The following is a 16,023-nucleotide window of genomic DNA, read 5'->3' on the forward strand; positions in this document are numbered from 1 at the left end:
TGATTAAGAAAAGCTAAATTTATATTAAATTATCATAAAAGTCCTAAAATACTGAACATAGTGGTTAAATAACTCCAGAAAGTCCAATCTCTCCAGTGAGTAACGTTAAAACCATTACACATGAGCATGGGAGAATCACTTCCATTAGTTTAGGACAGAGAGACTTTGCTTTTTACATAGTAAATCAGTGCTCAAATAGATATTTCTTCAAATATGTCCTTTCTACATTCTGAACAGCCCGAGTGCAATAAGATCCTTCCCCCTTCCCATTCAAGAAAATGCCACTTTGCTACCTTCTCCCCATCCCCAACCACGAGTCTGAGGACCCAAAGTGCTCCCTCTTTTACTGCCCCATCAAGTGTGAAATGTCCCCCTTCCTCCCAGGGGGAGGATCTTTCCTTTCCCACCTTGTGTACTGGAAAAGCCTTCTTGGCCTGGCCTGGCTATCCTGAGAGGGTCCAGACCTCGGGCTGGCTACTGAGAGCAGAGCTAAGAGCTTGGCACCTGTCTCTAGAGGTCTTAGAACTAACCAGAAACAGTTTGCTCTGATCTTCCCTTTTCACTCAAATTAGCAGCTGATTTCTCAATGCCAGTAACCTCTGGAGATGTTTCAAATCAGGAAACATCTTCTGGGAGCCCTCCCCTCCATTCTCAACTCCTGTTGTTGCTTCTAATCCTTGGGTGAAAAAGGTCTGGATCTGCCCTGGGCTGAAAGGGCTTCCTCAGTGGTTCTCTCTACCTTCCTACTCCTTGCCCCCCACTTTGCATCTTTATTTAGGCCTCTTCACCATAGGTGCCCACAAGGGTAGGTCAGAAAAAGCAAAATAGGCACCAATTTTTTTTAAGAGCTAGGTAGAAATTTTAGAACAGAAAAAAAAAAAGTCTCAACTCTTGTGACACTAGTGTGACACACATGCCTGCTGTGTGGATAAGCATGAACCAAGCATGGCATCTCAGCAATGGAAAGGGAGTCACTTAGCTGGGAAGAAAGTTGGAATGGGAACTTCACCACCCACAGCTGCAGGCTGTCTGTCCACTAACTTAGATCCCTGAGCACCTGAGAGAGAACGCAGGAGGTTCAGCCTCATGGATACTTCCCTTTAGGCCCTGGGTGCCCCAAGTCTCTAATCCAATTGCTCTTCCCAATCATTGATGAAAATTTCTGGCCCTTCTTTGAAAGGCTGTTTCAGGATCTCTGTGCTCAGAATCCGAGAGAATGAGGAGGGAGAGAGTGGCAGAACATTAAAGTTCAGGGGATGTGCTATGTTTGGTCTAAGCAGTAGTTCTCAGACATTGCAGAGACCCACCCCTGAGGGCCCCACACTCATTCAAGCCACTGGCTCACAATCTGGTTACTTAGAGCAATGACTTAGGAAAGGTACCGGCCAGTGGTGGCAGCAGAAGGGAACTCGTATTAGCCAGCTGCTGTGTGATAGGGATCCCCAGTCATCTGAAAGTAGAAGAGGCTCCAGACATTCTAGCAGGAGTTAGAATAGCTTGAGCCATACCCAGCTCTCACCAGCATCTGTAGCTGGAAAAACAACAACTCTTAGGATAAGGATAATATCCATTGCCAGCAATGGACAGGACACCCAGGCCCAAACACCACTAAAAGCTTTTTCATGTTATTAATGCACTTGAGGCTGGAGATTTCCCAGATGCCCATACCAGCTGGGCTGACTCCTCCTTCTTCTCTCAGCCTCTATCCTTCGTCTCTCTCTTTACCCATGACCCCTCAGCTGCAGCCCCCGGTCAGCACTCTCTCAGAGAAGTGGTCAGGCCAGCTTTGATGGGCGGAGGGAGTGCAGTCTTGGATCATCAGCTCTTGTGGGGCAGGCACTGAGGGTACCGGGGGAGGGGAGGTGGAACTCTGTACTGATGAGGAATCATTACTGAGTCTAGTTTCAAAAGGCTCAGGATGGAGTGCAAGAGGTGAGGTTCATGGTAAAATCCAGGTCTAAATTCTCAGGATGTGCCACCATTTCCTGTGGGCAGGTAGTTACCAACTCAGGTGGAAACAGCTCCTGTGGAGGGCGCGCAGGAGCAGTTATGGGGTGGGAGGAGGAGTAGGATGAGCACCTAGGAAAGGGGCCTGTTGTATAAGCGAGCACGAGGACTGGAAGTCCACAAAGGAGAAGAAGCAGGCGGGGAGGGAAGGGAACATGGGCATTTAGACCTGGCTCTCGGAGGAGAGCTTGCGTTCATGTCTCCAGCCCGTGTCTGGCAGAGAGCCCCGTCTTTCAGGAGTGGCTGCAGTGTGGACGCTGCTACACTCAGACTGCTCTTCCTGCAACAGCTGCTCCGTCTCCGTGTCATCCAGGGAGCCAGAGCTGGCCTGGATGGACACGGTGTCTGTCTTCATGCATACGTGATCCCGAAGAAGGCCCCCCCGTGAGCTGCGCAGTTGCTTGAGGTCATCCCACTCAGCTTCGTCCCCAGACAGGAGGCAGATCCCCTCTACAATCTTGACCTTCTCCTTGGTGTAGTTATGGTCAGGCCCACCCTATGGTGGAGAGTGGAGAGATACAGTCATTCGGTTGGCTCTCTATAAAGGATCTTATGATGAACTGAAACAGGAAGTGGATGGGGTAAGAGTGGGCATAAAGAATGCAACGATCCCACAAACAAATGGGAAAATTCAGTCATAGCAAATATATGAGGCGTAGCCTAAAAGGAAAGGAGGAGCTGTGATGATTACTACCATTATCACACAGGGAGGAGGGAGAAACATGGCATCAAGTCTTGCCTGAGTCTCCAATTGGCTACATCACCTGGGACAAATTACTGAATGTCTCTAAAACTCAGTCTCACCTCTATCATGTGGGGAGAATAACAGTATCCTTACTTCATAACCAATGACTGTGAGGCTTAAATGAGGCGATCCATGAAACGCAATTAGTAGGTGCTTGACTCATAAGATGCACAAAATCATGTTAGCTATTATTACATGGCTAATGGGGTTTATTAATGGGACATCATGCTGATATACATGACCAGAAGCAATTGACAAAATCTATCAAATGTGCATTTATTCAGGATTTTAAGCTCCTTTTGTGCTATTTTATTCTTAATTCTAACTTTCTTAAGAAGAAAAGTTTTAGAAGATAGACAGGAGGGCTCAAGAAGACCCTCTTACTTGGGTTTGAAGTGTCAATCCAGCGGGGTCCTGTAGCCTATAAGCTTCTGTGGGAGGTTATTCTGGCTCTGCTCCCTCAAGCCTTGGGGCCACTGCCAAGCAACCTGGGATTGTTCCAAGGACAGCCTTAAGTTCTACTCAGGCTTCTCCCTTTATGGATTCCTCAAAGGGTAGCCTTCCTCCTGGTTTCTGGAGGTTACCAACCAACATGCCACCATTGCCAGAAGAAAATGGGCTATGGCTTGGGTTCTGTCCCTGGGATAGTGCTCCTGCCAAGAGCCCTGTAACTGCTGCTCTATTTTAGTAACAATTCAACTCCACAGATACTTATTGAGCCCCTACCGTAAGCAGGATACTTTGATGATCACACAATATAAAATATGGTCCCTTGCCCTCTGCGAGTAACAGCTCCCTTGATCAAGTGAAGAGAGACACAGCACACAAGCACACATGCACACACATGCATGTGCAGTCACCAAGCACACACTCCAAGCTGAATTAGTCTCAGATAAAATGCGGGCCACTCAGTGCCTTCATCACAGAGACACGCTGGGTAAGTTAGGAAGGGGTGGGTGACATGGAACTGGCAATTTTGGGGATACCACTCCCTCTACAAACACACAGCAACAGGTACCTGCAATCAAGAGGAAATCAGAAGAGAAAGGGTGAAAGACTATCAGAGGGGTGAAAGAGCTGCTGAGGAAAAAGCATATAACAGGAGAAAAGAGTCACATGATTTTAATTTCTAACCTAGGGCCCTTATTGGGATCCTTTTCTGGGGCATCAGACACTTCAGGAACTCCAGAAGCTTCCAGAGTCTTTTTCTCAAAGATATGAATAGAGAAGGGGTCCACCATCCCTAAATCTGCAAGCTATCCCTGCAGGTTTTGTTTTGGCTTGTAGCAGGGGCTTTTTAAATCAGGGAATTAATGGATCCAGAAAGCACATGATTATTATGTAAGGTGTATTCATTATGCATGGGAGGCCTGTAGGTATGAGGGCAGATTATGATGTGCTAGAAGGCCAAGAGAGTAAATGGATTAGGTCTCATAGGGATAGTTTCTGATGAAGGGGTATAGGATTATAGAAAAAACAGGGGTCCTATGAGACTAGGTAAATCAGAAGTCCCAGGCTATATTCCCTAGTGGAAATGGGACTATTTTTCATGTCTAAACATTCAGCAAATAATTTTTCCCTGAAGCAACAAAGAAATTAAAAGAAAGGGAGCATATAAACCTTGAGAATTTTAGAGACATCCCTATAGACTCTGTGATAAGAAGAATAGTGAAAAACCAGCTATTCCCAACCACAGGTGCCAACAACCTGGATCAGAGATTAGAAATGGGAGAGTTCAGGAGCCCTTGGGTGTCTTGGGTGTTATCTAGGAGTTTGGGATTGTTTTAGAGGGGCACAGCCTCACTGCTGGGGAATGACAACTCCGGGAGGAAAGGAAACCTGAGCCTGGGAAAATATCTCCTGGCAGGGCGGTGCACACTCACATGTTTTCAGATCTAAACTTTCTGGGGTCTGCTTTCTAACTATGCTCTAAGTAGGGACCCTCAGGCTGGACGCTCAGAAATTGTAGACCTCTCCAGAAACTCAAATCACATTCAGTTCTGTTCCAAAATGGTAAACAGATTTCCTAGCATCCCTGACTGATCTATTCAGGCAACTGAAGCATAATCCCTTCCCCTCCAAAAAGAAACTCTTGAATGTAAGTTTTAATTTTTACCTCTTTTTTATAGCACAGCTGATTGTACATGGCTGGTTTGGGGATTGCTTCAATTTTCACTTCCTGAGTGGAAGTTCGGTAGGAAGGGTTGCTGTAGGTCAGGTTCCCCATTCCAGGATCAGTTAACTTGGATTTTTTGTGTCTTTAGGAAGAAAGGAGATGAGAAGTTAGTTCAGATCTTTGTGGGGACAATATCTAGGGAAGCTGTAACCCAAGTTTGGCAGGCAGCCTCTACGAGATCCCAGTGTTTCCTGCCTCCTGGTACTCACACCTTCTCAATCTTTTCCCCTTGAGTGTGGGCTGGAGTTAGTGACTCATTTCAAACGAGTAGGACATGCAAAAGTGATGGATACCAGATTAGGTTATAAGGAAACTTTTGGCTTCCATCTTATCTTGCCCTCCCTCCATCCCTTTCTCTTACTCTTGCACTGGGGGAAGCAAGCTGCCATGTTGAAAGCTGAAAGGCTCATGAGGCAAGGAACTGTTGAGGGAGGCCTCTAGCCAGCAGCATGAGAGAAACTGAATTCTGTCCTTGGAAGGGAATCCTTCCCCAGTCAAGCTTCATGATAAGACTGCAACCCTTGCTAATACCTGGATTGCTGCCTTGTGAGACACTGTGAGGCAGAGGTACCAGTTAAGCTGTATCCAGATTTCTAACCCACAGAAACTGTGAGATAATAAGTGGTTATCATTTTAAGTTGCTAAGTTTTGGGGTAATTTGATATACAGTAACAGATAATGAATACACCGTTTCACTTTAGAGTCAAGACAGACCTGTTTGAAATCCACTTCTGTTACTTACTAGCTGGGATGTTGGTCGACATAATCTAAACTTTCTGAGCTGAGAGATCCTCATCTGTAAGGTGAGGAATAATAATACCTGTCTCACAAGGTGGTTGTGGCATGGATACATAGTCATTAAATGGCAGTGGTTACTATGGCTGCTGTTGTTGTTGTTAGCAGGAGCTGCAGGAGCTGCAGCAGCAAAATCCAAACATTTTTGCTGTGAGCTGCTTTTAAAGCATGTAGGGGAAAATGTATAGAAAGAAAGTCATAAAAAGAAGATTCTAAGTAGAAAACTACAGATTCCCAGGATGATACCTACTGAGCAATGATTTATCACCCAATATTGTAGTAAAGGGTTGTGTTTGTGTGATGAGAAAATCATTTCCAGCTTCAGTGGTTTGAGGTGGTGTGGGCTGGTGGAAAATGCAAAGATGCTAGAGTCAGTGCCAGCTTTGCCTCCTACTGTATGACCTTGGGTAACACCCTCTGTGTCCTCAGAACCCTAGTCTACAAAGAAAATCCCAAGGGTTGCTGTGGTTGTGAAATGAGGAAACTGCCTGGGCTGTGTTTGGGGAAGAAGAGGACACATTTAGGTTCCTGCTCTTCCCTTCTGCTGCTTTGACCAGGGGACCCAACTTTGAAACACAGCTGGTCAGATGTTGCATCAGTGAGCTGTCAGCTTCAGGAGATCCCAGATGTAACGGGAGCTGAAGTTACCTGTATAGCATCAAAGCTGCTATCACCACCAGAATCAGCAGAATACTGAGGAGTCCACCGATGACATAGCTGACGTGGAGTCCTTCCCCTAGGAAAAACAGAGGGTCACTAAGTGGGGACCATCGACAATCTTCTAGCTGGTGTGAGGGGTGGGCAGATGGAGGACTCCCTATCGAGGTGTTGGATCCCATACTATCTGAGGATGGCTAGGGGCCTCCTTCTCAGAGGAGAGGCCACAGGACGTGGGGGTATGGGGCTGAGAAGAAATCTATCACTCTGTTAGCATCTCTACTCCCAGTTCCACTCCTTACTAGCTGAGTAGCTTAAGGCAAGATGCCTAACTTCTAAGCCTATGTTTTCTCATCAGTTACATGTAAATAATAAATTGCTCATAGGGCTGGTGGAGGTTAAAGGTGTGTGTATATATACAAATACATGTACATATATGCATGCGTGTGTGTGTGCACATAAATACTGCTTAACAATTGCCCAGCACATGGAAAGCCCTCCATAAGTGGCAGCAGTTATGGTTATTCTTCCTATGGGTTTAGTCTAAGAAAAGGGTTCATTGACCCCAAAGGGTCCCCATGAAGGTTCTGGAAGATATCAGTGGAGACTTAGAGTCCTTACATCTTGTTTTTCAAAATAGTTGGACACTGAGGGCTTACCGGGAGCAGCAGGTATGGCCTCATTGGAATGTGCACAGAGGCCCAGCTGGGCATCCTTTTCAGAGCATCTGTGGAGCAGAGAAAACTGAATGTGAAGGCTACTTGTATTCAATAAAGATTTTGCCTTTCTCCAGGAAAGGGGGGCTTTCAGATATAACACTGTACCAGATGGGAGATGTCAGAAGCAAGGAGAGGGCAAGACCAGGAATTACAGAGAAATCAATGTGAGTCACTGTCTTCAAGATACTATCCTATGTTTAAATGTGCTTTAAAATATGTACTCTTTCTAAAAAAATATATTATTTACTTATTATTGTATTATTTAATTATTTTATTTTTGGCAGAGGTGGTGGTAGTAATTAGGTATATTTATTTTTAGAAGAGGTACTGGGGATTGAACCCAGGACCTCGTGCATGCTATCTCTACCTCTGAGCTATACCCTCCCCCACTAAAATATGTACTCTTTAAAGAGGATTCTTTAAAAAGGAGAAGCTGGTTCGGAAGCAAGCTAAAAGTCTGCTAAAAGAATACTAAGGACATCAAAAGTAGACTTAAAACTACCAGGATGAGTTGGAAGAAGCTACCAAACAACCAAACCTCTGACTGGATAAAAATTATCTCTAGATCTAGACAGTTTTTCTTCCATTCATTCTTTCACAAGGGAATATGCAAGACATCCAGAGGGAGGGCTCCGATGACTAACTTGAAATGCCAAGAAGGTAACTCCTTTGTGGCACATTATGAGCCTGCAATTAAAGGCATCTCTTAAAAGGCTAGAGAAAAGCTACTGGCAAAAGCATCTGAAACCAAGATGCACTGATGCACTGAGTCTTCAAGTAGAACTCTGACAGGAAGAAAATATCTGAATAGGGCTTAAAGTTTTCTAAATAAACCTAAAGAAAATCAGATTAATAATGATTGTTAGTACTTAAAAGTTAGTGAGAAATGTACATGTTTACATCTGTTTGCTTTTCCATAAAAATGCTTCTAATGAGAAAATGGGGCATAATGAGATCATGTGCAAATCTTATAACTTAGGGACATGAGTCTAGAGTTCTTATCTGCAATTATTACTATGTTTCTGCTTTCATAATTGAAATCAAGTGTTCATAATCTTTTAAGGTACAGTTGATATTAAAAATAAAGAGAACAATATATTACAATGAAAAATGTTCTAATGGAAAAATGCTTGGGAAGATAGACATCAAAATAGTAAAGAGGAGGAAATGAAATCCCTATCTCAAAAAGACATCTGCACCACCACATTCAATGTAGCATGATTTACAATAGCTGAAACATGGAAACAACCTAAGTGTCCATCAATGGATGAATGGATAAAGAAAATGTGGTGTATGTATACAATGGAATATTATTCAGCCATAAAAAGAAGGAAATACTGCCATTTGCAACAACATGGGTGGACTTTGAGGGCATATGCCAAGTGAATAAGTCAAGTAAGATAAGTAAGTCCTGGGGATGTAATGTACATCATATTGACTACAGTTAACAATACTGTATTGTATATTTGAAAGTTGCTAAGAGAGTAGATCTTACAAGTTCTCACTACAAGGAAAAAAAATGTGTATGTATGTGTGAAGATAGATATCAACTAACTAGACTTATTATGGTAATAATTTCACAATATATACATACATCAAAAATTTTTTTAAATTAAAGGGAATTATATATGGGTATATATGTACATTTATTTCTTCTTTATTTCTATCTGGTATTTCCAGATTATTTTTTGCAAAGTATAAATAAAAACATATTGATAAGCATTTCTCTTAATTGAATATAACATCTATTTCATCAATTTTAAGATGTGCATTTTTTCTACATTCTAACATCTCTAAAATAGGAGTGTCTTACACTTAATGGCATCTCACAATTGCTGTAGATCATTTTTTCAGTTTAATGTTTCAAATCAGGATGCATCTTAAATTGAAAGCACCTTCAGTTTAATCAAATACCATATTTTATACTTAATTTGACATGTATTCATGGTTATGCTTACTTATTTAATAACAGTGTGTGTATTTGCGTATTACAGGTCATTATAAGCTAAGGCTACCACATCCCTGAGGATGTCCCAAGTCATAAAGCCACAGCTCAGAGACTATTATGACTTGGTGGCTTCTAAATAAATTGTAGGACAAGACCATGTGCTAAACCTGTTATGTGAGAGTAAATGTCACAGAAAGAAAGGAAGGAGGAGGAATGCCATGTAGAAATTCCTCCTGAGTGATTTCTCTCTAAAGCTGCTCCAAGAGCTACTTACCTTCAGAGCTAAAAAGGGAATCATTTGCAACAATCTACAAGTCTAAATATCACCTCCAGTCTCAAATAGCAGAGACGGGTGGCTAATGATGTGATCTACCTCTCATCTGCCAGGATTCTCATGTTAGGACTACAGTCTTCTGCTGGCAGGGGATGGTGATTTGAATCAAAGAGTCCTCAGTCACATACTGAACCCACTTACCTCCCTTCCACCTCCTCCAGAGACGTGTGGGTCCGGGTGGTAGAAGAACGGAAGGTGGTAGGTAGCGTGTTGGGTAGTATAGGGCTCCTTCCACTCATGCTGGTAACCCTGGGAGCTGGGGGCACCAGGCCAGGCACTGGAGAGAAAACGAGGGCTGGACTGGACCACTGGGGCCCTAAATATCTACATATGATCCAAGAGTAGCATCTGGAGAACTTGACAAAGCAATCTTTTAGCTGCCCTGATCCTAGTCACCCTCATTAGAGGCCCTTCTTAATACTGTGCATAAAAAAAGATTTGGTTTCCCATATTAACATCTCTGGATGGGCTAGCTGGCCCACAAAGGTCAGGAAGGGAGAGTGAGGCACAAGTCACAGCAGAGACTAGGGAATCAGGGGACCTGAATTCTGTTCTAATAAATGCCAGAAGCCAGACAAACCCAGGTCTGTGCCATTCCAAAGCTCAGTCTCACTTCTCCCGGTCACCCTGCTGTAAGACCCCCTGAGGGGGAATCTCACCAGGAAGGACAAAACTGAGGCAACTGGTCCCCTACCCTTCCAAGGGCTCTGCTGTTCCAGGGGGCCGATCAGTCCAACTCACCAAGGGAGCAGGGCCGGCCATCGGGCTCATCAGGACAGGCACACACAAAGTCCGAGGTTCTGGCAAAGCAGAGGTGGGTGCAGCCACCATTGTTCACACCACAGGCGTTGGTCCCTGGGGCAAAGCAGATGAATGTCTGGCCTGGGGCAGAATCAAGTCTCCCAGTTTGACACTTCTCAAAAGGTCTAAAAGCGTATGATGTGAACCAAAAGCCTCTCTTGTGGCTCTAATTGTCTCAGTTATTAACAGTCCTTGGGGTGACCAACCCACCCTACCAGTGATACGGAAGCAGGCTCAGGACACAGGAGCCCACCTGTCTGCCGCTGAGGGGAAACCACGATGATATCCATGAGTCCCTCCACATTCGCCAGCACTGTCTCCTTGTTCCGGCCTGAGTACTTGTCAACACGCTGGATTGACTTGGTCTGCCAGTCTGTCCAGTAGATCCACCTGTCCTGCTACTCAATAGGGAAACCCCCAAAAGAGTAACTATCACTCAACAGTCAGACCTTGGTACAGCTTCCACGTCTCAGCACATGCGTTCCCTCTCCTGCGATGTCCTCTTCTCTTATTCAGGTCAACTCCTATGCATCCCCAGATATGACATTACCCAGGAAATTTCCCCCACTCCATATAGAATTCACCATTCTCTCTATGCTGTTCTGTGCCTTGTCCTCACTTCTACAAGTGTGCTTTGACATTCTATGGTCATTTGTTTGCATGTCTGTCTGTCCTGCCAGATTAAGTTCTTCAAGGACAAGAATATATTTCACTCATTTCTCTATTTCCAGCACTAACACTTAGTCCTTAGTCAGTTTACTGAGTGGCTCGATGAATAAATGAGTTTCTGTACCTAGAAAATAGGAGTAAATTGTGGAGTTGTGGGGAGGTCCTTCTAGGTCCCTCTTCTCCTGGGCCCTTCACTCAGAGTCCTGGCCCAAGTCCTGCTTACTACTGTGGGCAGCTGCATTCTAATACAGCGATCCTGAGATTCTCAACCAGAAGTGGGGATGGGAAATGCAGGCAGTTCCCTCCCATCCCTGGGGTATATATACATCAAAAACCCCAGGAGAAACTTGTAGATTGAAAAAAATAATTCAATATAATCTTACAGTTTACATTTGGACTATGAGAAAAAAATGCCTATCATTAAGTAAAGCCAGACAAAAACTTATTGTCTGGCAGGATATAATACAGAATATAGACAGAGTGGATATTTGTCAAAAAGAGACAAAGATTTTGAAATGATTGAGAATCCTTGTTTTGGTGCCAGGCTTGGTGTATCTTTTTTCCTTCCTTGAATTATCTTACAGGGTTAGAACTCATTAAAAAAAAAAAAGACAGCCAATACTAATTAAAATAATTAGAAGTAACATATGTTGAGTGCCAGGTATGGTGCTGATGCTTTGCGTAAATTTCAGGAGGATGCTATTACTACACTCATTTATTTCACAGGTAAGTGAAGCTTAGAGAAGTTCAGTATCTTGTCAAAATTGCATAGTTACTTAATGACACAGGCAGAACTTGAACCCACAGAGCTGGCACGTTGGAGGTACTCAATAAACACTCACTGACTGGCTAGGTGCCTCAAAACTCTGGCTCTCAGCCACTCCACCCTCTGTAAGTGAGCTGCCTGAGCTTGGATGCTGGGACCACAGCATCAATCGGGGAACTTGTAAAAATAACATATTCCCAGCCCAACCCTCAGGAGGCAGATTCTTTATATCCAGGGTCCAGGAATGTGCATTAACAAATTCAACAGCTGACTCTGTACACTGCTGTTTGAGATCCACTCCTTTGAATGTTAGGACACAGGCGTGTGGGTCAGGAGCAGCAGGGCACGTGGTGGCAAGGTTTCGGTGTATAAGAATCACCCCTATAATGAGCTTTCATAGCACACCTGTTCAGTAGCACCGAGGGCTGAGGCTGCTGATGCAGAACCCCAAGGAAACACCCATCAAGGAGGTTTAGTTACCTCTCTCTTGAGCCATACCTGTGTGAGAGCAAAGGGGTGGGACACGTGGCTGACCAAGACCTGTCGGAGCTTCCCGCTGAGGTCAGCACTTTCAATCCTGTCCAGGTGTGCATCCACCCAATAGATCCTGTGAAAGAAAAGAGGAAAGGTAGCTGCTGAAAACACCTCCCTGGGAGCCCAGCCCTTCCCTTTAAGGAGCTCTCTGTCTTCTCCTGAGCAGAACTGGAAGGCGCTGTGAGCAGTCAAGGTGACTTGATGAGAGGTCATTGGGAGTCCCTAAGCTGAAGAGCGAAATTTGGTTGGTGATTCATAAGTGGGGAGGCCAGGGCTGTTCTGGGGAGGCGTAGAAAGTCTAGTGACCTCAGAGGAGCTACCACCTAGTCTCATTTTCAGGAATTTTTGCTTGTTTTTTTGGTGGGGAGGTAATTAGGTTTATTTATTTACTTATTTATTTTAATTGAAGTACTGGGGATTGAACCCAGGATCTTGTGCATGCTAAGCATGAGCTCTACCACTGACCTGTACCCTCCCCACATTTTCAGCAATTCGATCACTCTTTGACTCCTACCCAGGAATTTAAGCCCAAATTCTTATGAACATCCTTCAAGAGGAGACTCAGTCTACGAACAGCTCAGTGAAGTTAAAGGAAGAGGGCATTTCTCTTATTAGTCCAACTCTCCAGGTTACTTTGATTCCCTTCCCTACTTCTGAGAGTGGAAAGGGGAATCAACTGTTTCAGAGCCCCTTCCTCCCTCTTCTCCTGCCCTCCAGGATTTTTAATCTAGACCAGGAGTTGAAAATTCCAGTACCTGATAGGATCAGGAGAGTAACAAATGTGAAAAATCAGCCCTTAAATGGATGGGACGATAGTGGGATCTGTGGTGCAGCCAGAGAATATGCTCTGCTAAAGGCACTCAAGTGAAAACCGTGTAAGCCAGATGAACAAAACCCACCTGAGAGTTAAGTGCTGGATTCAGCAACCCTGTTCCAAGAATATGTTCCTTCATCCTTCTCTCTGCTTGCTCATCCTCACTTGCCAAGGAGCTTTCTACCTTTCTGTTTTCACTACTTCAGTCTCAACCATCCCTCTCCTCTGCCCACCTGACTTCCAGGAGGCTGTATGGGACAGGATCCCCACCTGCGGGTATCATAGTCCAGGGTAAGGCCGTTGGGCCAACCCAGGTCTGTGTTGATGAGGACCTTCCGCTCTGAGCCATCCAAGTTCGCTCGCTCAATCTTGGCAATATGGCCCCAGTCTGTCCAGAAGAGGTACCTGGGATACAACAGTGCCATGGTCAAGGCATGGGAGGATGGCACCCAGATGGTCGAGAGAATACAGGGACACACATCTACCATTAACATCTAGGCATCTTTCAAGGGCCTCTTCACCAGGCCTTTCTTCCCTGGGTCTCTTTTCTGCTGGCACCAAACTCACCCCTTCCTGGGGAAAACAGCAATGGCCCGAGGCTCGTCCAGGCTGTTGTTGACCAGCACTTTGCGGCAGGAACCGTCTAGCCTCGATGCTTCAATGGTATTTCGGCCCGTATCTGTCCAATACAGATTCCTGGCCACCCAGTCCACTGCCAGCCCATCGGTGGTCTTCAGCCCACGCCCGATCACCGTCTCCATGTTGCTGCCGTTCAGATCTGCTCGCCTTGGGGAACAGCCCAGGGTTGGATGACTGACCAGGTTGACCAGCCACAGACAGGTTCCCGTAATTGGATTCCCACTACACTGTAAGCCCATAAGGGCAGAGACCAGGTATTTACAAGTACATTCCACAGCATGTAGCACAGCAGGTATTCAAAATATTTACAGAATTAATGAATAAATTATTGGGAGGTCAGAGTGTTTCCTGCTATAAGTAGGGGGCATTTGGGCCCACGTCTTGCCAGAGGTCAGGTTACGAAACCCCAAATACCTTAAGGCAGAGACAAAGATTGGTAGGTGGTGATTATAAGAAAGGGCAGATTTTTCAAAATCTATCTGTGCATTTTTATATAAGTCCTACACCAGGGAATTCAACCTCAGGATGGGGGGCATGTCACAGACACAGGGGGGCTTCTCTAAACCACATATGCGTGCCAGCTCCCAGCACAAGATTCTAATACACCCTCAGGGAGAACAGAAGGGAGCACTCCTGTTCTTCCACATGAGAATCTCTGCCACAGTGAAACCTTCTAACTGGCGGCAGGACTTCATACTCCTCAGCTGCTTTGGGGTAAAATATTGAAGGAAGAATAAAAATTCAAGTAAGAGAAAAAATATTTAAAAAGCAAAACCCAGTACAACCTTGTGAACAACCATAAGCCTCGGCATTTGGCCAGTGTTCCTGTATTATAATTCAGATACATGGTTTAGCTACATGGCCAACTCATCAACAAGTCTTAGAAGATCCTTGGAGCTCCTGCAGGGCCCAATGGTAGGGATAGAAGGTTCCAGGGCCCTAGCCTGACTTTATCTGTTAGTTTGTTTTGCATACTGGGCTTCTATTAATCTTTAAATAAACCAAAAAGCAAAAGTTTGAGACTTTGCTATAACTGATAACACTACAAAGCAAGCGTCGCTGTCTGAACTCACTATCCAAGTCGTCGACTCACTCAGTCTGTTTAGAGGTCAAGACAGACCATACCCTCACCCATCAGAGATCGGAAGCAGGTCTGTGCCCTCTGGAGGTTTCAGGGATGTTCATACCTGATAACATCCAGGAACACATCTGTGTAATAGACCTTTCCATCCACACTGTCATAGTCCAGAGAGATGACATTGTTGAGCTCAGGAACAGGCACATGCACATCTGTGTGGTCACTGGTGTCCAGTGAGATGCGGCGGATGGAACCGCGGCTGGAGAAGAGCAGGTAGGTCTCAGGAGAGGGATCACAGGTCTTTCCGTCTCCCTTCAGCTGGATGCCAGTGGGGCAGGCACAGGAAAAGCCAGAGGGCCGAGGCAGGCAGAGGTGAGAGCAGCCTCCATTTCTCGAGCCACACTTGTTAAAACCTGGTGATGAGAGAGAGAGAGGAAGAGAAGCATGGGTTTTGACACCCAGCCTGGAATATTGTCTGATTCTTACAAAGGCCCTAGTTTCTTGTGCCTGAATGTCTGCATAACAGGACTCGGTGCCTGGCAGGGATGATAGAGAAGAAGCAGGGGTGTCCCCAGGAGTCCTTTGAAGGTGACAGCATCCTGCAATTGTAGTACCAGCCATACCCGGAGGGCATACAGCCTGATCCTGGAAGGGGCCTTAGGCAGGCCCCTGCCTCCCAGGTTGTAAAGGACTCTCTGTCCTCTGGATATATCTCAAATGTTGAGATATGCCCAGAAAGTCAGAGGCTCTGGCTCACAGCCCTGGGGGTCTTCTCACCCAGCAGCTGTGCCCGGTCCACAGCCTGGATGTCCATGAGGCCTGGCAGGTTGGACCTCACCAGGATGACATTGCTGCCAGTACCCTTGTCAGCACGGTGGATGCTACGGGTCTGCCAGTCAGTCCAGTAGATATAGGAGTCGAGCAGGGTGAGGCCATATGGGTGCTGCACAGGTGACACCAGGGTGTGCCGGTTGGCACCATTCAGATCAGCAGCCTCAATTCGCTGTAGAGGAAGGAGAGGATAGGGGTGGCTATCAGTAGACTGGGAGCCTGCACTGGCAATCCCAAATAGGCTGCTCACATTTTCCCAGGCTTCCGGGGAGAGCAGGAGCAGGGACCCTCACCTCAGTGTGGGCATCAGCCCAGAGCAGTTGGGAGCTGGCCTTATCCACAGTCAGTCCATTGGGCCACCCTAGGTTGTTGTTAATGAGGACAGTACGGTCTGAGCCATCCATTCCAGACCGTTCTAATTTGGCATTCTCCCCCCAGTCTGTCCAGTACATGAACCTGGGCAAGGAAGAATACTACCTGGTTATTTTCACAGCTCCTGTATTCTGTGAG

At 45.5% G+C, this 16,023-nt stretch overlaps 1 protein-coding gene across 1 annotated transcript in view; it reads right to left on the bottom strand.

The window, feature by feature from the left end:
- Window positions 1-16,023, bottom strand: part of LRP4 (LDL receptor related protein 4) — a 45,578-nt gene continuing 29,555 nt past the window's right edge. The window contains exons 26-38 of the mRNA XM_031690620.2: window positions 15,807-15,969; window positions 15,460-15,685; window positions 14,792-15,095; window positions 13,533-13,751; window positions 13,236-13,370; window positions 12,116-12,224; window positions 10,436-10,580; window positions 10,123-10,236; window positions 9,523-9,658; window positions 7,040-7,107; window positions 6,372-6,459; window positions 4,869-5,010; window positions 1-2,503 (exon numbers count right to left, since the gene is read on the bottom strand). Coding sequence (XP_031546480.2) covers window positions 2,171-2,503; window positions 4,869-5,010; window positions 6,372-6,459; window positions 7,040-7,107; window positions 9,523-9,658; window positions 10,123-10,236; window positions 10,436-10,580; window positions 12,116-12,224; window positions 13,236-13,370; window positions 13,533-13,751; window positions 14,792-15,095; window positions 15,460-15,685; window positions 15,807-15,969 — 2,182 coding nt within the window. The 3' untranslated portion in view covers window positions 1-2,170. The remainder of the gene's footprint in view (window positions 2,504-4,868; window positions 5,011-6,371; window positions 6,460-7,039; window positions 7,108-9,522; window positions 9,659-10,122; window positions 10,237-10,435; window positions 10,581-12,115; window positions 12,225-13,235; window positions 13,371-13,532; window positions 13,752-14,791; window positions 15,096-15,459; window positions 15,686-15,806; window positions 15,970-16,023) is intronic.

This window comes from Vicugna pacos, chromosome 10 (genome assembly GCF_048564905.1).
Source record: "Vicugna pacos chromosome 10, VicPac4, whole genome shotgun sequence".
Lineage (NCBI taxonomy): Eukaryota > Metazoa > Chordata > Mammalia > Artiodactyla > Camelidae > Vicugna > Vicugna pacos.